This window comes from Miniopterus natalensis, chromosome 17, assembly GCF_054644295.1.
Source record: "Miniopterus natalensis isolate mMinNat1 chromosome 17, mMinNat1.hap1, whole genome shotgun sequence".
NCBI lineage: Eukaryota > Metazoa > Chordata > Mammalia > Chiroptera > Miniopteridae > Miniopterus > Miniopterus natalensis.
Window position 1 is genome coordinate 12,893,814 of NC_142097.1, and position 22,643 is coordinate 12,916,456.

The 22,643-nt window shown below is 56.6% G+C and overlaps 1 protein-coding gene across 1 annotated transcript in view; it reads left to right on the forward strand.

The window, feature by feature from the left end:
- Window positions 1-1,010: 1,010 nt before the first annotated feature.
- The window catches only part of ATP2A3 (ATPase sarcoplasmic/endoplasmic reticulum Ca2+ transporting 3), a 32,282-nt gene continuing 10,649 nt past the window's right edge, over window positions 1,011-22,643 (forward strand). The window contains exons 1-15 of the mRNA XM_087826541.1: window positions 1,011-1,128; window positions 10,333-10,350; window positions 10,618-10,700; window positions 12,148-12,252; window positions 12,424-12,562; window positions 12,855-12,935; window positions 13,024-13,109; window positions 14,617-15,081; window positions 16,684-16,772; window positions 16,944-17,046; window positions 17,984-18,115; window positions 18,512-18,637; window positions 19,757-19,975; window positions 20,087-20,422; window positions 22,186-22,406. Of these exons, the coding sequence (XP_087682667.1) occupies window positions 1,011-1,128; window positions 10,333-10,350; window positions 10,618-10,700; window positions 12,148-12,252; window positions 12,424-12,562; window positions 12,855-12,935; window positions 13,024-13,109; window positions 14,617-15,081; window positions 16,684-16,772; window positions 16,944-17,046; window positions 17,984-18,115; window positions 18,512-18,637; window positions 19,757-19,975; window positions 20,087-20,422; window positions 22,186-22,406 (2,321 nt within the window). The remainder of the gene's footprint in view (window positions 1,129-10,332; window positions 10,351-10,617; window positions 10,701-12,147; window positions 12,253-12,423; window positions 12,563-12,854; window positions 12,936-13,023; window positions 13,110-14,616; window positions 15,082-16,683; window positions 16,773-16,943; window positions 17,047-17,983; window positions 18,116-18,511; window positions 18,638-19,756; window positions 19,976-20,086; window positions 20,423-22,185; window positions 22,407-22,643) is intronic.

The following is a 22,643-nucleotide window of genomic DNA, read 5'->3' on the forward strand; positions in this document are numbered from 1 at the left end:
CAAGCAGACTGTTCCCTTTGCTCCTGTTGGTGGGGTGAGTGGTGCTGCTTCCCCACAGCTTGCTTCCCTGACGCAGCCCCTTGTTCTGGCACCCCCGGAGCAGCTGAAGCTCAGGGAGCAGTGGAGGGTTCCTCTGGCCCTCTCCTTCTTTGCAGGGGGCCTCTGTCCCCAGGGGCCTTGGCCAGAGGCCTCCACCCCACCCCTCAGGCGTCTCTAGGGAGCCCCACCCCTACCCCGGCAGTTACATTTCCTGCTGGGTCAAGGGTGTGCATCTACAGTAAAAAGAGCGGTTTACTTACTTATATACCGGTTCATCGTTAGAGGTCCTGCTTGTGTGTGGATAACCACTAATCATTGGACATTTGGAAAAAAACGAAGAACACAGATATCAAAAATAGGAAACATCAAGTAATCTCCTCGGGCGGAGGCAGGCTTATTCGCAGGCCTTCTGGGTTCCCTGTAGACGGAGAGTCTGCAGAACTAGAGCTCGCGGTAGGAAGTCCCTCTAAGGACAACTCCATTTGGCAGCCTCCCAGGACCCCGAGGGCTCCAAGGAAGGCAGCTCAGAGACCCCGTGCTCCGAAGCCCACCCAGCTCTTGGCCCTTGGAGGCGTCCCGAGCTCTGCGGACAGGGGCCAAAGCTCCCTGGGCCACAGACCCTTGGCTTCCCCGCGCTCCCCGCCAGCGGCCTCAGTTCCCTCTTCTGCAGAATGGGCGGGTGGCCCGGCCTCTGCGCCCCCGGGCGCTGCGGGGGCGGGCTCCGAGGGCGGCCGGAAGGGGTGTGAGTGCGGGGGCGGGCCCCGCGCCGCCCCGCCCCGGGGAGGGAGCCCCGGGCGCAGCATCCTGGCGCGGGCTTTGGCCGCCGCTGTCACTGCCGTCGGGGAGGGTCCCAGCCCGGACATGGCCTTGTGCGGCGTCCGCCGGGGCTCGAGCCCCCTTTGCCCCGCGCATTAGCCCCGCGGAGAGGCGGCCTCGACGGTGCCGACGGCGCAGACGTCCGGGCGGGCGGCATGGAGGCGGCGCACCTGTTCCCGGCCGCCGACGTGCTGCGCCACTTCTCGGTGACCGCCGAGGGCGGCCTGAGCCCGCAGCAGGTGACCAGCGCGCGGGAGCGCTACGGCCCCAACGGTGAGAGCGCGGGCCGGGCCGGGGCGGCGAGCGCCGCAGTCTCCGTTTTCCCCCAGCCCCGCGGCCGCGGGGTACCCCCCCCACCTCTCGGCCCCGCGGGCGGGCAGGAAGCTAAGGCTCCGGAAACCCCTGCAGATGCTCGCGGGGCACCCGGCGAGGCTGCGCGGCCACCTTCGCGGCGGGAGGTGGGGTGGGCGGGTTCCGGGTTCCCAGACCGGACGCCAGGCTCCCCGTCCCCTCCCCCTCCCCGCAACCCCCGGGACCCGTGCAGTCCTCCCAGGCTCCCCACCTCCCCGCGCCCCATCCACTCCGGCGCGCCTTAGCGCACCCCGCGCGCGGGCAGAGGCGCGTCCCCGCGCCGCGCTGCACCCGCCCGCGCCCTGCAGGTGCGCACACCGAGGCCGGCTGGCGGGGGACCCGGCCGGGACTCCGAGGCCCAGCCTCCCAGCTGTCCCCAGGGTCTCCCCCGAGGGCTCAGTAAAACTCACGGAAGGTGCAGCTTGTCAGCTGGCAGCCTTGGCGCCCCCACCCCCACCCCCAGAGGTCTTCCTCTTTCTGCAGCCCGAGGCGGATGTGGCTGGCGGGAGTCGGTGGGGGCTTTGAACCGCTAGGGCGAGAGACCCACCCCCCGGGGGGTGGCAGATTCAGGTCCTCACTCAGGGAGTTGCCTGGGGAGGCCTTTCACTCCTGGGTGACCCGGAGCGGTGCCTGCCCGTCTCTGGGCAAGGAGGGCGCCTTCACGCTGTTGCTGTCTGGGCGGGAGAGGTATCATTTCTTCCTCATTTTCAAAGGAGTGTGAGATTCTCCATCTGCCAAAAGGCACAGCAAGTGCCAGGTACTGTCCAGATGTCTCCCTAGCCCATTTGGAGGCCTTGTGAGGGTGGAAGGTGTAGAGATCCCCTCCCCAAGTAGCTTCCAGGCAGGACTTTCCATCCCCTTGGTGCACCGGTAGAGTTAGAGGTCCAGATAGAAATGTCCCCTCCATCCCCAAAGTGCAGCTTGTACTTGCTCCCTTCAGGACTTGGGGCCTCACCCTTTCAGGGTCCCAGCCAGCCAGAGGGGAAGGTGCTCTGGCCTGAGTGTCTCACTGCTCCCAACTGGCTGAAAATGACGACGGCCTGTCAGAAAGGGAGCTTTGGGTTTTGTATTGGTTTATAAAAACCACCTCTTATGTAAATATTATCTTTCTGGAGCAGAAATCCTTTTTCAAAAAAATTACTTGCTATATTTAGTTGCGCTGTGGGAGGAACTAGGGAGATAAATATTATTTAATATCCCCCATTAGTGACTTGGCACGGAGGGTGTCATTGCTACAGGAGAGCATGGCAGCAGGGCCTGTTCCCCGACCCAGGGGTGGAGGTGGGGGTCAGGGCAGCAGGTCTGGGAGTCCACAGCCTCTTCGCTGCCACTGTGGCCCCCAGGTTGGGAGTCCCGATTCTCAAGGGAAAGTGGAGACCCAGCCCTTGGTTCTGCCTCCAGAATCACACAGATCGAGCCCTGTCTGACCATGGCCACCACCTCTCCTTTCTGGCCCCCATGTCTTTGTTGGTCCAGCAGAAGGGGGGCTGAGTGGGAAGGAGGGAGTCCGTAGTTCTCCCCACGCTCTCTTGTCTGGGTGAGGTGCCCTGGCCAGTGAGCATCTGTGTAAGCTGATGGACAGGGATGTTGGTATGCTGTGTAGGTCCACAGAGGTGGGTGTGCGTTGACAGGAGGGCCCATCAGGGTATGTGCATTGGGAAAATTTGGGGGCCCGTTGATGGCTCCCCTGGTTCCTCTGTTCTTTGACAGTAGTAATAATAAAAGGTAGTGTTCATTGAGCACTTACTACGTGCCGGGCACTGTTCTTGGCACTTTTCATCTCTTATTTCTTCCTGAAAAGAACAACTGTTGTCATCCCCATGTTACAGGAGACAGCTAAGGTACCAGGAGGTTAGACAACTCGCCCAAGGTCACAGAGGAAGTGGTGGAACTGCTACTGGGTGCCTGTCCCTTTCTGGGTCTCGCTTTCCCTATCTATACAAGGGGGTCACGGTTTCTATAGGCTCTGGAAACCTGGTGTTGGTGCCTGCGCTAGGAGTTGGGATCAGCTGGGTGGGAGCTATTCCAGCTTTGCCCCCAGCCCCTGTGAAGCCCCAAAGGGCTCTTCTCTCGGGTCACTGATGGCTTTTCCTCAGCGAGCATTTGGGGCCCTGGAAGTGGTCAGGTGAGGAGAGGGGACCCAGCTGCCCCTTCCCGCCCCATGCTTTCCCTGCCCAGCTCCTGCCTAAGGAGGAGGCCTGGGTGTCCTGCAGTCTCTACTGGCACAGCCTCTGAGGTGGGACTGATGGAGGCTTGGACCCTAGCCCTGCTCCTTCACAGCTTTGTGATCCTGGACAGGACTTTGCCTCTTTGTGCCTCGGTGTCTTCATCATAAGCAAGGCTACAATAGGCCCCATGTCATGGTGTTGTTTGTGAGTGTTCATATACACCAAACCGTCCCTCCTTGTAGCAGAAGAGGCTGGGCCTGGCTTTGGGCCAGAATCTGGGTGGTGGGGTGGGCCAGACCTGCAGGTGGAGGGGAACACCCCAGGGACTAGTGTCCCCCCAAGCCCAGGAATCTATGCACCTGCAAGGTCGTTATCGCTGGAAACCACAAGGAAGTCATTTGCTTAAGTCCTGAAGTTTGCAAATTCTGCCAGTGGGAGGCAGGGGCTGGGGATCCTGCCCTCCTACCTCAGAGCTGGAGGAGGGGCTTCAGCTGTGCCATCAGTGAGTATAGCAGCCAGGAGTCCACCCCCACACACAAAATACCACCTGTCCCAGCCCCAGCCCCAGCCCCAGCCCCAGCCCCAGCCTAGAGATGTGTCCTTTGAGGCCCATCAGGGGCATTGAGCTGGAGGCTCCTTGCCCATCTCTTGTGAGGCTGCCTTTCTCTGCAGGTCCCAGAGGTGCCAGGGGAGGGGAGGGGCTTTCTACATCCTTTAAATTTACTTTCTGAATAAAAAAATGTTCACACAGAACAATATTCAATGTATAAAAAGGGTATACGGTAAAGCCTCCCCAGCCTTGTCCCCAACCAGGAACTCGCAATGTCCCCGTGTCTTGTGTCTCCTTCCCAAGACATTCTGCACATGTACACATCTGGATCTGTGATTTGCGATATTTTTACACAGAAGGGTGGATTGCTAGTGCTGTTTCGCCCCTGCTTCCCACGTGACAGTCACCCTTGGAGATGGTGCCGTGCGGAGCTTCATGGGCTTCCTAGTGGCTTTGCAGCGTTTCATCCGTGGCTGTCCCAGCATTTCTTCACCTGGGATTCGATGGGCGCTTGGGTTGTTTGCAGCTTCTGCAATCACACGTGTCACAAGGCATATCCTTGACCCCATGTCATTTCGCACACTTGTGAATATCACCAAAGGATAAATTCCTAGAAGTGGAATTGCTGGCTCAAAAGATGTGCATATTCAACTTTTGGCTGCTGTTGCTAAATTGTTCTCCATAAAGTCACACCATCCTGCCTGCCTTTTCCACCACCTCACCAAGGCAGAGCGCTCTTCGACATTTTAATCTGTGCCAATCTGATAGAAAAGTGTCCTCTCATGGTTTTACTTTACATTTCTCTGCTTCTGAGTCAGGTTGGGCTTTTTTTCAGATATTTGGGAGCTATCTGATTTCCTATGTCAGTGAATGGGCTGCCCATCACCTTTGCTGGACATGGGCCAAAGCAGGATGTAGGACTGGTCAGGCATGTCCTGTTAAGCGGGCCGGCACCCAAGGGCCTTGGAAAGCCCAGTGATGTGGGAGTCAGGAGAGACTCTGGGAGGTCCCCGGGGTGGTCTTGTTTTAGGGGAGCTGAAGGAGGGGCTATGATGGGGGCTGGAGCGAACTTCCTGGGCCTTACGCAGCCCATCTGTGCAGTGGGTATGAGGGCTCCAGGGCTGCCAGGTGGGAGGCCTGGTCCCAGTTTAGATCCCTGCCAGCAGTGTCGGCTATGGTCTTATCTCCTGCCTTTAGCACAGGCCCCAGGTGGCCACTGGAACTCTTGGGAAGCCCACAGAAACCAGGCCAAGATTAGTGGGGCCAGGCGAGAGGAGGAGGGAGAGAGAACTGAGTGGCCAGCCTCAGGCAAACTTGCCCCTCCTTGGGCTCTATGTTCTCAGTAGAGCTGAGATGGGGTCCTGAGACCCCCTTAGGGCCTTGCAGATGTGAAATGACTTTTGGATCTGAGGTGTGGCTTGTCTGCAGGAATTTGGAAGCTCCAAGTCTTTCACACTTCACTCTGGTTTTCGAGCCCTTGTTGGGCAAACTTAGAGCCCCCTCCCAGGGACAGCATCAGGCCTCTCCCCTTGGAACCTCCCATCCCCTTCCACAGGAGCTTTCTGAGGCAGGGCCAGGTCTGCCCACAGCACAGCTGGCACACCGATGCTGAGCAAAGCCTTCACTGGGTATTTTAGTATCAGATCAACCAGGCAGACTGTGGGCCCTGGAGAGCAGGACATACTTCCCAAGGCCCCCTGCAGCGCAGGGCCAGGTTGTCCACTCTAGGTGGGCCTTGGAGACCTGGGCAGGGCCAGGTGGACTAGGCGGGGCTGCCCAGGTAGGGCCTGTCCTTTATTTTACAAGTGACAATTTAATTGCTTTGTAAATTTACCTTTGAGGAAGACCTTGGTAAGCACTAGCCTCTCCCCACTGGAGCTGACATTTAGAAGCTGAAATACCAGTTTCCAATGTTGTGAGAAGGAAGGAGTCGAGAGGGGGAAATTAGGGGAGCAGGTGGTACTCGGATCCTGGGGGCAGCCCTGGCCCTGTACCACCTTCTCCCGAGTTCTGGGCTGTGGACAACTGAGCAAACAATTCTGCAAAGCTCTCTGTGGATGCAGGGGTGACTCAGCTCCTCCCTGAAGGTTCTCCAGTCAGATGGGACGGCCCCCATACTGATGACTAGTGAGAGCAGGGTGATCAGGGGAGGGGGCTTTGCCCCTGGAAGCCTTCCTGGGAGTCTGGGGTTTAGATGAGGAGATGGGGAAGGGTATCCTGCACAGAAGGAATGGCCCCAGCAAAATCTTGGACGGGGGAAACAAGCGGAGTTGGTGGCAATCCTATGGCGCCTTGGTTGGCTGGCAGATGGATGGATGTATGTCTAAGATACAGGAGTGATTCTGGAAGGGCAGGCTGGGGCAGATCTAAGAAGACCTTGAAGACCATGCTAAGGTGGGTCTTTATTCTGCAGGCCAGGGAGAGCCACTGAAGGCCTATAAGCCAGTCAGAGACAGGGTCATTCATTCATGTATAGATTTTTATTGAGCCCCTACACATTGTTCCAGATGCTAGGGACATTGCACTTGATAAAGTCCTACTGTCATGGAGCTTACATTCTAATAACTATTATTATGGCTAATGTTTACTGAGCGTGTACTGCGTGCTGTGCATATTCTAAGCGTTTTGTGCATAGCATGCCATTTAATCTTCACACCGCCCTTATGAGGTAGTTATTATGATTATCCCCATTTTGCAGATGGGAAAACTGTGGCACACAGGGGGTCACAGAACAAGCAAGAGAGAGAACAGGATTTGAACTCAAGCCCTCTGGACCAGACTCCTTGCTCTAACCCCGAAGCTTCTCTGACTACATCCTTATTTCCCCTCCAGGACCCACAGCTAACTCCCACCCCACCCCCCAACTCCTCGAAGACTAGCCCCACATGAGGCATCTGTGGTCATGAGCCAGCTCAGTCTGGCAACAGTGACCCAGAGCAGAGATCAGCTGGGAGAGGCCTTTAGTGAGAGGTCCAGAGGTCTACTGTTCCAGAAGAACAATGGGGGCTGCATGCCCCCGGGCTGGCCCAGCCGGGACCTGGAGGGAGCTGCACCTCCAGTTACGGCCTTCGTCTGTGCAGGCTGGCGGATGGCACCTTGAGGTGGGCAGTATGGGCTCCAGTTGGCACAAATGGGCATCTGGTGCTGCCGAGGGCCCAATGCCACCATTTCAAGGGGAATGGGCTCAGCCCTCCCCCCCTACATGCCACCTGGTTGGATTGCAAGGGGGAACCAGTATCTTGCAGGGATGCCTGGGGAGGGCTGGGAGGGTGCTCCATAGCCCTGGGACTCAGTCTTGAGTCCAGAGGAGAATTGACCATCTAGGGTTTTGGCAGGATTGGAGTTTGAAGCAGACCAGGCCTGAGCTGGTACCCCCTGCGAGGACAGCAGATCCTTTGGATGGGGATGGTTTTGGCTGGTGGCTCTGTGGCCACAGTAGAGGTATGAGCTAGTTGATGGAGTGAGAGCATCCAGTCGAATAATCAGAACATGGAGACATGTTTTTTCAGGTGACCTTGGCTGGAGGAGTCAGAGGGATGAGGGTGGGAAGGCAAGACAGTCTAGGAGTTAGTGCGGCAGGTTCTGAGCAGGGGCTTGAGAGCCAGACAGCCCAAGCTCAGAACCCTTTGTGCCACTTCCACTTCCCTGCTGTGTGACCGTGAACTAGTCACCCAACCTCTCTGGGCTCCAGTTGTCTACTCTGTAAAATGGGAATAATAATTGTGTGCTCCTTCTCCAGTTGTTTGGGAATCACAGGAGAGTAATGCACCTGAGGAGTTAGTGTGGCATCTGGCACACTCAGCATTAATAATTCTGCTGTAATTTATCTCGAGCACCTTCTCATGAGCTCAGCACACAGTGCCCTCCCATTTACCTTTGGAGATAATGGAGATAAAGCACCTGGCACACTGCTTGGTACATAGTAGGTGCTCAGTAAATGGGGTTCTTATTCATATTAATGATAATCTTCACAACAGCCCTTCAGGGTAGGGTGGACCCCCCATCTTACAGATGAGGCTCAGAGCCCCACGGGGAGCCAGCAGCTCAGGCAGGACAGAAGGACATGTATATGCACATGCAGGATGGGCAGGCTGTCTGCTGTGACCTCATGGCTGGCTAAGCCCCGCCCAGGGACAGTGGGGGGGAGCGGAAGGAGAGCCTTGTGGTAGGAGCCAAGTTTGGGGAGAAGGGGGTGTCCGTTAGGATCAACTAGGCTATGCTGCTGTAACAACCCCCACATCTTAACACCTGTAAACAATAGAGGTCCTCTCTCACTCACTCATATGCATGTCAATGGCAGGTCACTTGGGGGTGCTGTGTCTCCCGCACTCTGTGACTCAGGTTCACAGACCAGACACCATCTCACAGGTTGCTGGTTTCTGTAGCAGAGGGACAAAGAGCTCTTGACCTGTGCTGTCCAATACAACAGCCAGTCACTAGCTTCATGTGACTATTTAAATGAATGAAAATTAAGTACAATTTAAAATGTAGCTGCTCAGTCACACTAGCCACATTCCCAGTGCTCAGTAGCCCCCTGTGGCTAGTGGCTGCTGTGTGGGACAGGGCACTCTATGACTCTTCCATCGTTACACAAGTTCTATTGGACGGCACCTTCCAGAGTCTCACCAGCAGTTCAGTGAGACAGCCTGGAACTAACCCAGGTCCTTCGTTTCACAAGTCACACTGAGGCCGGGAAGTGCGTCCTACTATGTGCCTACAAGGTGGGAGTACCATAAGTTCTCACCTAAGGTCTATAGGTTCTTGAAACTGTGGCAAAATGACATATAACAAAATCAATTTTACCGTCGGCTTATCGATAGAAACGGGTTAAGTTCCTGTGGCATCTTACCGACATTATAACCAAACGACATTGAACAAAATGTTATTTGAGGACCTGCTGTATTTGGGGAACAGCATAATGACCACCAGAGAGTGGGTCCTGGGTCAGCTCATGGGTCAGAGAGCAGAAGGGGAGACACATGGAAGGGTAGAGGAAGAACTTGAGAGTGGGGGAGAGGGTGGCTTGAGGGGAACTAGCTTCCCAACCCCAGGCCTTGTCCCAGCCCAGGAAAAAATACCCTAAGGAATATAGTGGCCTTGGCACTGTGTGCCTGACCGAGGGAGGGAAGAGGGAGACAGCAGGAGGGGTTCAGGTAAGGCTTATAGGTAACCTCCCTTTGGTCGGGACCCCTGAAGATCCCCGCAGAGGTGAAGGGTTTAGGAGTCTCCTGGGTAGAGCACAGCAGAAGCAGGCCCATGTGTGCCCTGAGGCTCGCACTGTTCTGTGCTGAGGCTGGGGCATGGCAGAGACGACCTCTCAAGGACCCTACTCCATTGGAGGATTGGCCCAGAAATCAGGCCTAGCCCTCCCCCTGCCTTTCCTGTTCCCTTCAGCTAAATAGATCAGAAGGAAAAAGTCTGTTTGATTTTAATCTCAACGCAGGACACTGGAGATTACATTTTCCACGGAAAATGTCAGCCGTTGCCTAAAATAGGACTTTGGTGAAAATGCTAGAAAGTGTATTTTTAGGTTATATGTTTCCCTCCTGGATTCCTGCGGCCCAGTGGGCTGCTGGATACCCTCTATGGTTCGGCTGCCAGGTGCAGACCCCAGACCTTCCAAACAGGTGGCCCGGGAGAGAGCCACCGTGGGGAAAGATGATTGGCGGGCACGCAAGCCAAGAAAAGGTGGACAATGCAAGGACCTGTGACGAGGAAGGGAGAGCCAGCCTGGGGTGGGGCCTCAGAGCCTGAACAAGCTCCCCAGTGATGGCAGTGCTGCTGGCCCGGAGTCTGTCCTCGGAGGAGCAAGGGACAAGAGGGGGCAGGGCTCCGGCTGGGCCTCTGGGAGCTGACCGTGCGGGGCTCTTCACCGCCTGGGATGCTGGCTGCTGTGGCCGTGTCCAGGGGAAGCACCGGGTGGCCTGGGGCTCAGATCTCATCCTGGTGCTCCTGGAGCAGCAGGTGCATCGGGCAGCTCAAGCCCATGCTCAGAATTCGAGGGGTAGGGGTGGGGGGCATTGAACAGGACTGGGCAGCCATCTGAGAAGGAGCTGTGTGACCGCGGGGTCCCTTACCCAGTTAGCTCAGTTTCCCCTCTGTGCAGTGGGGGAGGGGCTAGCCTGGAGGGTCTGGAAGGGCTCTCTTGGCACTGGTCTTGTCCTAAGGTGAGCCAGGCCACACCAGGCCTTCCTCAACCAGAGTGGGCTGGGAGTGGGGTGAGGGTGGAAGCATCTGGGCTTAGACCACCCACTCTGTGACTTCGGAGAGCTGTGGGGCTTTATCCAAACTACCGTGGGGGTCCAGGTGGGCACGGTGGGAGGGGCTGCTCAGAACCTCCAAGGCCCTACTGTGTAACCCAGTCTTCTCTTGTCTCCTCATGGATCCCACCGCTGCTGGATCCCGCAGAGCTCCCGACCGAGGAAGGTGAGTCTTGTGCCAGGGCCGGCTGCAAGTCCACTGGGTGACGATCTTGGGCCATTCACTGTCACGTTGTGTCCTCCCGTCCCTGACAGAGCGCAACCCTACTGTGCCCCTGAGCATCACCCACCAGTGCCTCTCAGGCCTTGGGCTCTCCCTCTTTGAATGGCAGGGAGGGGGTAGGCCAGGTGGTCTCCGAGGCTGTCCCAGCTCTGACTGTGGGCAGGCCAGCTGGTCAGGGGCCCCGGCCTCACACCGCGTTCCTGTTCCCAGGGAAGTCCCTATGGGAGCTGGTGCTGGAGCAGTTCGAGGACCTTCTGGTGCGCATCCTGCTGCTGGCCGCCCTCGTCTCCTTTGTAAGTGGGGCCCCTTCCCAAGGCATCAGGCAGCAGTGGGAGAGGGAAGCCAGGTCGGGGCGGTGTTCAGAGCCCAGGCTCTGGATACAGGACTGTCCTCTCAGCTATTGGCATCCCTGGGCCTCTGCCTACCCCTGCCCTGCTCAGATGTCAGCTTCCCTGTGTACACTCTCAGCCCCCCCCTCTGCACCCCAATCCCATCTGTCCCACCCTGACTGTCAGAGCATCGACCCTGCCCCTTCCTGTTTTAGCACAGGGCTTCTCAGCCTCAGCACTACTGACATTTTGGACTAGATGATTCTTTGTTTTGGACTAGATGATTCTTTAATACTCTTATGCACCATAGAGTATTAAGCAGCATGCTTGGCCTCCACCCACCAGATCCAGTGGCACCCCCAGTTGTGACACGCAAGTCTCCAGAAGTTGCCACATGTCCCCAGGAAACAAAATCACCCTGGTTGAGAGCCCCTTCTGTGGCTCCCTATGCCCCTCAGAAGACGTCAGGCCTTAACCTCATGCAGCCTCCTTTTGCCCCATTCCTGCTGCCCAGACCCCTCCTGGACCCACAGGGCCATGGGGCCAGGGTGGAGTGGTGGGAGGGAGACAGCGGTTGTCATCCGGGACCGAGTAGCAGAGACCCAAGGGTAATGCAGGTAATGGCTGCCCTGAGGGTGGACAGGACCCCTGCTCCCACCCGAGGGGGAGACCTCATCTGGGTGACTTGGACTGGAGTGGCAGCAGGGCCCTGGGTGGGACCAACTCTTTCCCTCCGGCCAGCTGTCTGGCCCTCCAGGTCACTTACTGTCCTTGTGGAAACCGAGGACTCTTACAGAGAAAAAAGTCTATCCTAAAATGACCGAGCCGAGAGGGTGCTGGTACATTTGGACACACTGAGGCAGTGGAGGGTAGTGACAAGTACCCAGTTAGACCAAGAGGTGGGAACGAGACTTGAGCTGTGCCTCCTGCCTTCAGGCCTGGGCTCTGGCTGGAATCATGTTTCTCTGGCCACCAGACTTCGAGGGTGAGCCTCTAGCGAGATCAACTGGGCTCGTTAAAACAGGCTGCTGGGCCCACCCTGGAGTTTCTGACTCAGGAGGTCTGGGATGGACCCCAAGAATTGCATTTCTAGCAAGTTCCCAGGTGCTGCTGCTTCTGCTGGTATGGACTCCATATGTGGAAAGCCACAGCCCGGCAGCTGTCAGCTGTACAACTGCCCCATGTCCCTGAAAGTTGGCGGGTGGGACTTGCGCTGTGGTGGTCGCTACCTGCAGAGGCTGGGTGTCCTAAGCCACAGGCCTTCTCAGATTAGCCCTCTCCAAGCCCAGGGCTTCCCAGGGGCATGTTCCCCGAAAGCAGGAGAGCAGACAGAATACCCAGGGTACAAAAGAAGTGTGAGCAGAGCCTGGCCCACAGCGTGGCCCAAAGTCACCAGCTTTGATCCCGGCAGGTCCTGGCCTGCTTCGAGGAGGGCGAGGAGACCATGACAGCCTTCGTGGAGCCCCTGGTCATTATGCTGATCCTTGTGGCCAATGCAGTCGTGGGCGTGTGGCAGGTGGGAGACATGGGGCTGGGGCTGGGCTGCCGGGGGTGACCTCTACCTGGTGCTAGAGTCCCGCAGGTCCTTCTCCTTCCAGCTCCATCCCAACCCCCAAGAATGTCACTCCAAAAGGGTGGCCTGCTGGGGCCAGCAGGGACAGACGGCTGCCTGCCTTGTGTTCTGCAGGAACGCAACGCCGAGAGTGCCATTGAGGCTCTGAAGGAGTATGAACCTGAGATGGGCAAGGTGATCCGCTCTGGCCGAAGTGGTGTGCAGAGGATCCGTGCACGGGACATCGTCCCTGGGGACATCGTGGAAGTGGCAGGTACATTGGGGGGTCTCATCCTTTCACTATGTGATGCTGGTGAGCCCATCCCTCTCTCTACCCCCATCTTTCTGGCTATATACGTAGATCTCTCCAAAGCTCTTTGTCCCAAACCCTGTTGGACAGATGAGACCGTGGGCCAGGGGCCAGGGGCCAGGGTCCACCTGAGGCATCACAGCTTAGGGCCCTGCCTCCCAGCCCCAGCTTTGGTTCCTGGGAGCCTTTCTGGCTTTCTCAGGAACCTGGGGGGCGGTGCTCCAAGCCACACTCAGCCAAGCCACTCTCTCCACAGTGGGAGACAAAGTGCCTGCTGATCTCCGCCTCGTTGAGATCAAGTCCACCACACTGAGAGTGGACCAGTCCATCCTGACAGGTGAGGCCCGAGGCTGGGCTGAGTGGGGGCTGGGTCAGGGGATGGGGATGTCTTCACTGGGGCTTCTTATTTCTGATCCCATGACCAGGTGAATCCGTGTCCGTGACCAAGCACACAGATGCCATCCCAGATCCCAGAGCTGTGAACCAGGACAAGAAGAACCTGCTGTTTTCTGTAAGTCCTTGGGCCTTAGATGAGTCAGTTAAAGCCCTACAGGAATGAACATCATCAATTATTGGCAATACATACAAATTTATAGTAAAATGATAGCTTGTGTTTACTGAAGGCTGTGACTATATTAATTTATTTAATCATCACAACACCTTCGTTATCTACATTTTCCAGTAAGGAGACAGGCACAGAGATGTTAAGTAAGTAGCCTAAGGTTACACAGCTGGTGAATGGCAGAGCTGGGATGTGGCTTTAGACATTCTGATTCCAGAGCTTTTCCTCTTACCTGCTAGGCTTATCCTGCCTTAATCTGGAGAGGGGTAGAGTTTGCTTATAGTCACTCAACAGAGAATCTTCTAGCAGGAAGAGGGTCGCTAAAGTGGTCGAGGATGACAGGAATAGTCCATTTCTCCAATGGGAAAACCATCCCTCAAGTCACGACGCCAGGCCCCCCTGGCTCTTCTCAGGGGGAGTGATGGGTTCAGCTCTGGTGGGAGTGATCTGCCCCTGGGGCTTCAGAGGGACTTGACTAGTGACACTCACAGGCTGCCCGGAAATAGCCTGAAGCCGAGCACGGAAGCCACAGGATGGCGCAGGTCAGTGGGCATTGGCCCAGGGCACCAATGGGCTAGAGAACCTCCCTGGAAGTGAATAGATGTGGAGAAAATGATATTCATCCAGGGCTCTTCCTGGGGACAGCACCCTGTGTAGACGCAGGGAAGCCTTGGGGTGGGGAGGGGACCCTAGGGGCCTGCTCAGGAATCAGCAGCTGTCAGCAGCTAAGGAGCTTTTTAAGGAGGATGCTCTAGCTAACTGCAGGTCATTTCCTTAGCTGAGGGGCCTGCAGGTGGGGGGCGGGAGCTGCATTGCTCAGGGCAGAAGAGAAGCTGAGGCTGCCACAAGTACCCGCCCTCTGTCCAGCCTCAGCACAGTGCGCCTTTCTGAAGGGGTGCTGAGCTATTAGTGTCCCCAGAGCAGCTGTGCCCTGGGCCTCTGTTGGACCATTTTTCAGAAGTGGATGTGGCAGCTCAAGGCTGGCTGGCCCTTAAATACTGGCCCTAAAGTCCTGGCTGCCCAGGACTTTACTGAGGCCTTGGGAATGGATGGACTTAAGGTCAAGTTTTCTGGATTCCTCAGTAAATATTTACCCGTGGTTTATCTGGGATCACAGTCACATTCCTGCGTGACTGCATTGTTGTGACGGGTTGGTGCTGTGCTGTGCTGGTTGATTATACTGTCAACGTTGGCCTGGCGCTTCCTCTGTGCCAGGCCCCGTGCTAGGTACTGGGGGTGTGGCGCTGAACAAAGTCCCTGCCTTCACAGAGCTGGCACTACCATGGGGATAACAGTAATAACTCAATACTACACAGCTGCCTAAGTCCAGGAGCACTAAGTGGCATGGAGAGAAAGAGAGCCAAACGGGGATAAGAGCCCTACCCTGGCCTGAAGGAGTCAGGGTCCTGGGCTCTTGCTGGGATGCTAAACAGCTCTTCCCTTGTCCCTCGGCCAGGGCACCAACATCGCATCTGGGAAGGCAGTGGGTGTGGCAGTGGCCACAGGCCTGAACACGGAGCTGGGTAAGATCCGGAGCCAGATGGCAGCCGTGGAGCCAGAGCGGACGCCGTTGCAGCAGAAACTGGATGAGTTTGGGCGACAGCTGTCCCGTGCCATCTCCGTGATCTGTGTGGCCGTGTGGGTCATCAACATTGGGCACTTTGCCGACCCAGCACACGGCGGCTCCTGGCTCCGAGGAGCCGTGTACTACTTCAAGATTGCGGTGGCCCTGGCTGTGGCCGCCATCCCCGAGGGCCTCCCAGCTGTCATCACTACATGTTTGGCACTGGGCACACGCCGCATGGCCCGCAAGAACGCCATTGTACGAAGTCTGCCCTCTGTGGAGACCCTGGGCTGCACCTCAGTCATCTGCTCCGACAAGACAGGCACTCTCACCACCAATCAGATGTCTGTCTGCCGGGTGAGTGTCCATAGCCAGCTTGGTGTTGCTGTGTGTTGCTCGGCAGCCTGGGCTCCTTCTCTGGGTCTTTCCCTGGCTCCTTTTGGCTGGGGATGGAGAAGAGAACCTGTAGGATGCCCCATGGTGGGGGACAGATTCAGGTTTTCATGGGGCAGAGGAGCAAAATCTGGCTAGGCATGTGTCACTAGGACCTTTGGGTCACTGTAGGGCCCTGGAAGGTTATTGCCCACCTATCAACCTCAGTTTCCTCATCTGAAGTTTGGAGTGTAAGCTCTGCCCAGTAACCATAAAGAACTCAGGAGAGGGTCAAGTACAGCCCTAGGCATCTGAGCCATGCTGGGGTTGGACCCAGGTTCTATCCTGCTCTACCACGACTCTCTATGCTCCACACCTGTCATCAGATACGCCAGCTCCAGTGACCTGGGGAGAGCCAAGGCAGGAATTATTCATTCCCTGGTACTTGATCCTAGATCCTGGGCCTGCTACCCACGTGCTCCAGGGATTCTGGCTGAGACTCTATCAGGCCCATAGGGCAGAGGGGCGGGTAAGGTGATGGTAAAGGTTGTGGATTTCCCAACCCTGCTCCCACAATCTCCCCACTGGGCTCTGTATCTGAGACCTTAAAGCCTTACTGAAACCCATCGTAGGCTGCCATAGGGGAGAGGGCACCAGGGGCTTGACTGCTTCGCAGCCCCTGACCTGCTAAAATCCCTGGTAGGACTTCATTTGAACAGTGGTCCTTGACTGAAAAGCACAGTACAGGGACATTGTAGAAGTCTTACGTGCTGGATGATGGGCTGAGAATCCTGACTTCTTAGGGGCTGTGCTGGCTGGAGGGCAGCCCCCAGGAGCAGGGAGGAGAGTGCAAAGGAAGGGACATTTATTGAGCACCTGATGGGTGCTGGGCTGGCCAATGGGTGGGAATGTGCAGTGAGGCAGTTTCCAGGAAGCAAGAACCATCTCCCTGGCAGAGCTGGCTGACAGACAGGAAACGGGCTGCCCCGGGAGGGGAGATCCCTCATCTGTGAGATGCACAGGTAGGGGCTGGGTGACCCAATAGGCCCTGCGGGTGGGAGCTCACTGTTTTGGACACCTTTGGGCAAGAGGGGTCTGTGCCCCAGAACAGGGTGTGGATTTCCTCCCTTGGAGTCCAGGAACTCATCTCCTTGAAGGGAAAAGAGGGGCAGCTGGACGCTGATCCCACTTTCTTTCCAAGTTACCGGTGGAGAAACAGGCTCAGGTGCTCAGCCAGAGGTCACACTGCAAGATGGGGAAGGGCTCAGGCTTACTGCCTCAGGTCAGGGCTCTGTCAAGCTCAGAGCTGCCCCAGAACACTGAAGAGTCTCCTATAACCACTCCGGGGTCTAGAGCAAACGGACAAATCCGAATTGGACACACCAGGGCAGAGCAGAGGGGCCCTGCCTCAACCTGGACTATGTACTCTTACACTGCACCTTTGTGAGCCTGTGGGAGGGAAGGCCCTTGGCTCCAGTGGGGACCCACGGGACCCCAACCTGGGGCCAGGCTTTATTCAGACTGGCTGCCCTGGGGAGGAGGGAGGTGAGGGCCGTCCCCTCATGCCGTTGTGCTCCCCATCCCCAGATGTTCGTGGTAGCCGAGGCAGAAGCCGGTGCGTGCCGTTTGCACGAGTTCACCATCTCGGGTACCACCTACGCCCCAGAGGGCGAAGTGTGAGTGCTGGGCTAGGGGGCATGGGTGGGCAGGGTTTCCTGGTGGCCAGGGCTACGCAGGATGGCTCTGAGAGCGGTCGATGGGCGAGGCCTCCTGGGGGCGGGGCCCAAAGCCTGGGCACATCCCAAGGGCGGGGCCAAGGCCCTCGTACTGACCGCCTGGCTCCTCAGGCTGCAGGGAGAGCAGCCTGTGCGCTGCGGGCAGTTCGATGGGCTGGTGGAGCTGGCGACCATCTGTGCCCTGTGCAACGACTCCGCACTGGACTACAACGAGGTGGGTCCCTATTCCCTTCTATGATCCCCCTGGTATCCAAGCCCCCAGGACAAACCCTTTTCCCAGAGTCTCAGAGCTCCTAGGAGTGGTGGTACCTGCCCTTCTGGAGTGCCACACCCCAGGAGCACTGCCACCCCCCAACACCACTGCCCTCTTTCCCGACTGGATTTGGAAACTTGCCCTGGGCTCTTGGACAGTGGGGAACTGTAATGTAAGGGGCTGAAGGGCCAGGGGTGCCTTGAGGAGCAGGACTAGGGAGGTGTTTAAAGCAGAAGGCACAGCCCAGAAAAGGCCAACAGACCATAACAGCCTGATGTGATTGAGGCATTGAATGCTCTCCCCTGTGGCTGGAGCAGTGGCGTGGAGCATGCAGGAGACTGCTCCTGTCTGAGGGGAAGAACGTGGTCATAACCAAGTCAGGCCCCATGCCAGGCTGAGGCCAGTAGATAGCCACTGAGAGTTTTAAATGAGGGAGTGATATGGTCGGATTTACACGTGCAAATACCACCCAGGCGTCTGTGTGGAGGACAGGACAGACAGGGCAGAACCGGAGCCACGGAGCCCTATGTGGTCAACCAGGCCAGAGAGATGCTGGCTAGGGCCTCAGGAAGATGGGAGAAAGCATAGGTCGGAGAGAAGCTTAGGAGCCAAAATCCTGGGACTTGGTAACTGGCTGGATGAAAAAGAGGGTAGAGCTTCTGGTTGCTCTCCTGGCTGGGACTGTCACTAAAGTGGCAAATATAGGGAGAGGAGGTCTCCTGCGGGTCCCCAAAGAACAAAGTCCAACAGGCAGCAATTGGACAGGTGGGCTTGGAACTCAGGAGCGAGGTCTCGGCCGGCGGGGCTCCGGGAGGCATTCATGAGCACATGAAAGGTGGTGGAGGCAAGGGACACGTGTGACTCTTCCCCTTACTCTGTGTACCCTGGGCCCCACTAGGCCAAGGGCGTGTATGAGAAGGTGGGAGAAGCCACAGAGACGGCCCTGACTTGCCTGGTGGAGAAGATGAACGTGTTCGACACCAACCTGCAGGTCCTATCCCGAGTGGAACGTGCCGGCGCCTGCAACGCGGTGAGCAGGCTCATGGTGCTTGGGCCACAGGCCACATGGCTGGACCTTCTGGGGCATCCAGAAAAGGGAGTGAGAAGAACAGAGTCTTAGGAGGCCTCTGGGAGAAGGAAGGAGCTCAGACCCTAGTAATACTTGGTTGGCTAGGAAGAAAAGAGGAAAAGACTGAGTGTTGTCAAAGACTTGGAGTTGGGAAATGCACAGCATGGTGAGGAATTGGCAACTTTTTGGCATTTCTGGGGCTGAAGAGGGAGTTGGAGGCCTCAAACCCCAGGGTCAGAGGGGGAAAGACACCATCCCACCATAGCAAGAGGCTCTCTATGGGGCTGAGTGGCTGGTGAGAAAGCAGGGAGAGTCACTGCTCTGCCCCTCACGCCCTGACCAGCCTGGTCCCCACAGGCCATCAGTCAGCTGATGCGGAAGGAGTTCACCCTGGAGTTCTCCCGGGACCGCAAGTCGATGTCAGTGTACTGCACGCCTACCCGCCCCGGCCTGGCGGCCCAGGGCAGCAAGATGTTTGTGAAGGTGGGACCTGCCTGCCTGGCTTGGGGCCTCTGTATCCCTGGGGTCCCCTGTGTACCTGGCTTCCAGTCCTCTAAAGAGTCACAGGCTGCAGCTGTGGGAGACGAAGGGCGGTGTGAGGCCCACTGTCAAATCAGTGAATCCGGGACCAGGGTGGCCAGCCTGCCTGGGCGACTGAGAGCAGGCTCCAGACTTGGGGGACATAAAGCCGGGGACAGGAGCTGAGGCCTGCCCTTTGCCATGTCCCAGCTCTGGGCCAAGAGGCACTGCCTCGCCGCATTACCCCAGGGGTCACCCGTGCTCATCTGAGGCCCTCGGTCTCCCCATCTGAATAGCAGGGGTAGGTTGGAAGGGGTCGAAAGCCCTTTGCCTCCGACGGGGGGTGTTGAGATGGTTGGTGCCTGTCTTCCCCCAGAGAGGGAAGGAATCATCCCCATCCCCAGACCTCTACCCACAGCACCTCCTGGGGCTGCTTTGGAACCTGAAGTAGGAAATCAGAGCCCTGACTTCTCCCCACAGTGGTGACTTTAGCCCCTTTTAAAATGAAAGGCTTCTGAATGGGGAGCTTGGGCTGCTTTGAAAGCGTGGCAATGCCTGTTGGGGAAAGAGAGAGGCACTGATGGAGTGTTCAGAGGCTATTCCCAGGCATGGGGTGAGGTCCGAGGTGAAATCTCAAGGTCACTGAGGAGCCTACCACCCCCAAGACCACCTTCCCAGAGCCACACCCACCACACACTCAGCATGGCTCTATTTCTGATGCCCAGGCAGGGCCCAGCCTGCCTCCTGCTGAGCCCGCTACAGAATTGGGATCCCAGTAGTACCAGGCTGGCAGGGAGGCAGGGCTGTAAGAGGGCTGCCACCCTAGAACCACCCCTAAAATGCTGCAGCAGTCTTCTCATCACCCTGGCGGCCATGACCCGCCCCCCATTCCCATTGGGTTTTCTCACAGTGGGGCCCACTTGGTTTCCACTCCGAGCTTTCAAAGGATGGATTCTAGTCCTTGCCTTGCTGTGCATCCCCTTGGGTGGCCTTTCCCCATATCTGGGCCTCAATTTCCTCAACTGGTCAGGAGGGAGGGGAGGGGTCCTGACTGATGGAGTTGCCCCCTCCCAAATGCTGCAGGGGGCTCCTGAGAGTGTGATCGAACGGTGCACCTCAGTCCGAGTAGGGAGCCGCACAGTCCCTCTGAACACCGCCTCCAGGGAGCAGATCCTAGCCAAGATTCGGGACTGGGGCTCAGGCTCGGACACGCTGCGCTGCCTGGCACTGGCCACCCGGGACGCGCCCCCGAGGAGGGAAGACATGCAGCTGGATGACTGCAGCAAGTTTGTACAGTATGAGGTGGGTGCCAGGCAGGCCCAGGGCCGGAGCATGTGTCTACCTACAGCAGCTGGGTGAGTGGCAAGCTGATCATGGGCCTAGGCCCCATTGGCACCTACTCCCTCCCTACAGACGGACCTGACTTTCGTGGGCTGCGTGGGTATGCTGGACCCTCCGAGGCCTGAGGTGGCTGCCTGCATCAAACGCTGCTACCAGGCAGGCATCCGTGTGGTCATGATCACCGGGGACAACAAAGGCACGGCTGTGGCGATCTGCCGTCGGCTTGGCATCTTCAAGGACACAGAGGACGTGGTGGGCAAGGCCTACACAGGCCGCGAATTCGATGACCTCAGCCCCGAGCAGCAGCGCCACGCCTGTCGCACAGCCCGCTGCTTTGCCCGAGTGGAACCTGCACACAAGTCCCGCATCGTGGAGTACTTACAGTCCTTTAACGAGATCACTGCCATGGTGAGGCCACAAGACAGGAGCTTGGGGGAGGTGGGGAGGAGTGGGGGGAGCGCTCCCACAAGGCTTGGAAAGAGCAACCGTGAACCCCTGCCTCTGCTTCATTCTTATTTTTTCCAACATTTTGTTAGAAAAAATCTCAACCACAAAGAGAAATTGAAGTAATTTTACAGTGAGAGCCTATATACCCACCATCTAGATTCTACAAATAACATTTTGTTACCACTGCTTTATCGTATACATACCTATCCACCTGTCCATCCTTAATCCATCTTTTCTTAAATGTATCTGAAAGTTGTAGACATTGGTACACTTCGCCCTCACATACTTTAGAATGCATACTTTAGAGAGCAGCGTTTGTGGTTCTGTTTTTTCCTTTTTAAGGTAAAACTTGCATGCAACGAAATGCACAAAATTTTAAGCATGCCATTCATTTGAGGAGTTCTCACAGATGACACACCTGTGTCATCTAAACCCTTATCAAGATAAGGAGCATTGCCATCAACCCATGAATTTTTCTCATGCTCCTGCCCCTCAGTCCCCTCTCCCACAACAGGTAACCACTGTGCTGATTTTTTCCACCCTTTGGTTGGAAAAAGTTTTGCCTGTCCTAGATTTTCCTATGAATGGAATCATACAGTAGGTACGCCTTTGTGCCTGGCTTCTTTCTGTTGCGATTTATCCATGTTGCTGCGGGTACCACTAAATGATTGCTTTTTTAATTGTTGAATAGCATTCCATTGTGCGCGTGTGCCACAGTTTTTTCATTCTGTGGATGGACATTTGGTTTGGGCCCAGTTTTTGTTCGGTCTCATTCTTGATTGCTGACCTAGTCATCAACACTGATCTCACTTTCGACCTAGACCTCACCCTGACCTGGCCTCTGTTATTAATTTTGATCTCCAGCCTAACCCAGTCCTTCATCTTCACCTTAATCCTGACCTGTGGCTCAGCCTGGACCTGGATAATGAACTGGGAACCAGCCTTGACTTGATTACTTGACACCTTAGCCTTGACCTTATTTTTGACCTTCACAAAGAAGGTCCTTGACCTTGACCATCTTAATCTGATTCTTTACTTTTAGTTCAACCCTGATTATGGGCTCTAGTTTTGACTTGGACCTTGACCTGATCCCTGACATTGATCTTGATTTCCCCAACCCAGCACTTTATGTTAACCTCAACTTTGATCTGGCTTCCAATCTTGACTTTGACTGAACTCCAGCTTTGACCATGACATCACTCCTGATATGGACCATAGCCTTGATTTGGCCTTTGACTTTGACTTGACCTCTACCTTAATCTAATTTTTAATCTTGAGCCTGACTGAGTCCAGTCTTGACCCTGACCTTTACCTTGGCTCCAACCTTCACTTACCTGGTCCTTGACCTGGGCCAGAACCTTGACCTCATTCCTGACTCAACCTTAACTTTGTCCTTAACGTCACCTTTATCTTCTACCCTCCATCCAAACTAAATTTTATCCCGCCCTCATTGTTGCCCCACCCTCATGCCCATCCCCACCTCACCATTTCCTCTGACCTTGGGCCTGATCTGCGCCCCAACCGTGTCCTCGCCTGCACTCCTTGCCTTCCCTTCAAGCCTCATTCTTGGCCCAGTTTCTAAGCTCGTGACCTCACCATCTGTTCTGTCCAGCTGTCTGCTTCCTTGGGGACATCCCCTAAGCTTGGGGATAGGCTGAATTGAGGGGAGTTGGGGAGGTAGAGGGAACTTTCTCAGGTGTGAACCCACCTAACCTGGCCTCCAGACTGGAGATGGGGTGAACGACGCCCCAGCCCTGAAGAAAGCAGAAATCGGCATTGCCATGGGCTCCGGCACAGCTGTGGCCAAGTCGGCAGCAGAGATGGTACTGTCAGATGACAACTTTGCCTCCATTGTGGCTGCAGTGGAGGAAGGCCGGGCCATCTACAGCAACATGAAGCAATTCATCCGCTACCTCATCTCCTCCAATGTCGGCGAGGTCGTCTGGTGAGGCCCTGCGCTCCCTCTTCCCAGCCCTCCACGCCAGCTCTGCATCCCTGAGACCAGGGAAACACCTGTTCCTGGGATGGGCTGCAGGGATGGAGGGACATATGACTTGCCCTGGCTGAGGCCTTACAGGGTCCCACCTCAGGCTGACCAGTAAGGGGACACCTTGTCATTCTCAAGGCCCTGGTGTACCCCAGCCCCCAAGGAGGTTCCTGAAAAGCCCTGTGTCATCCCTCC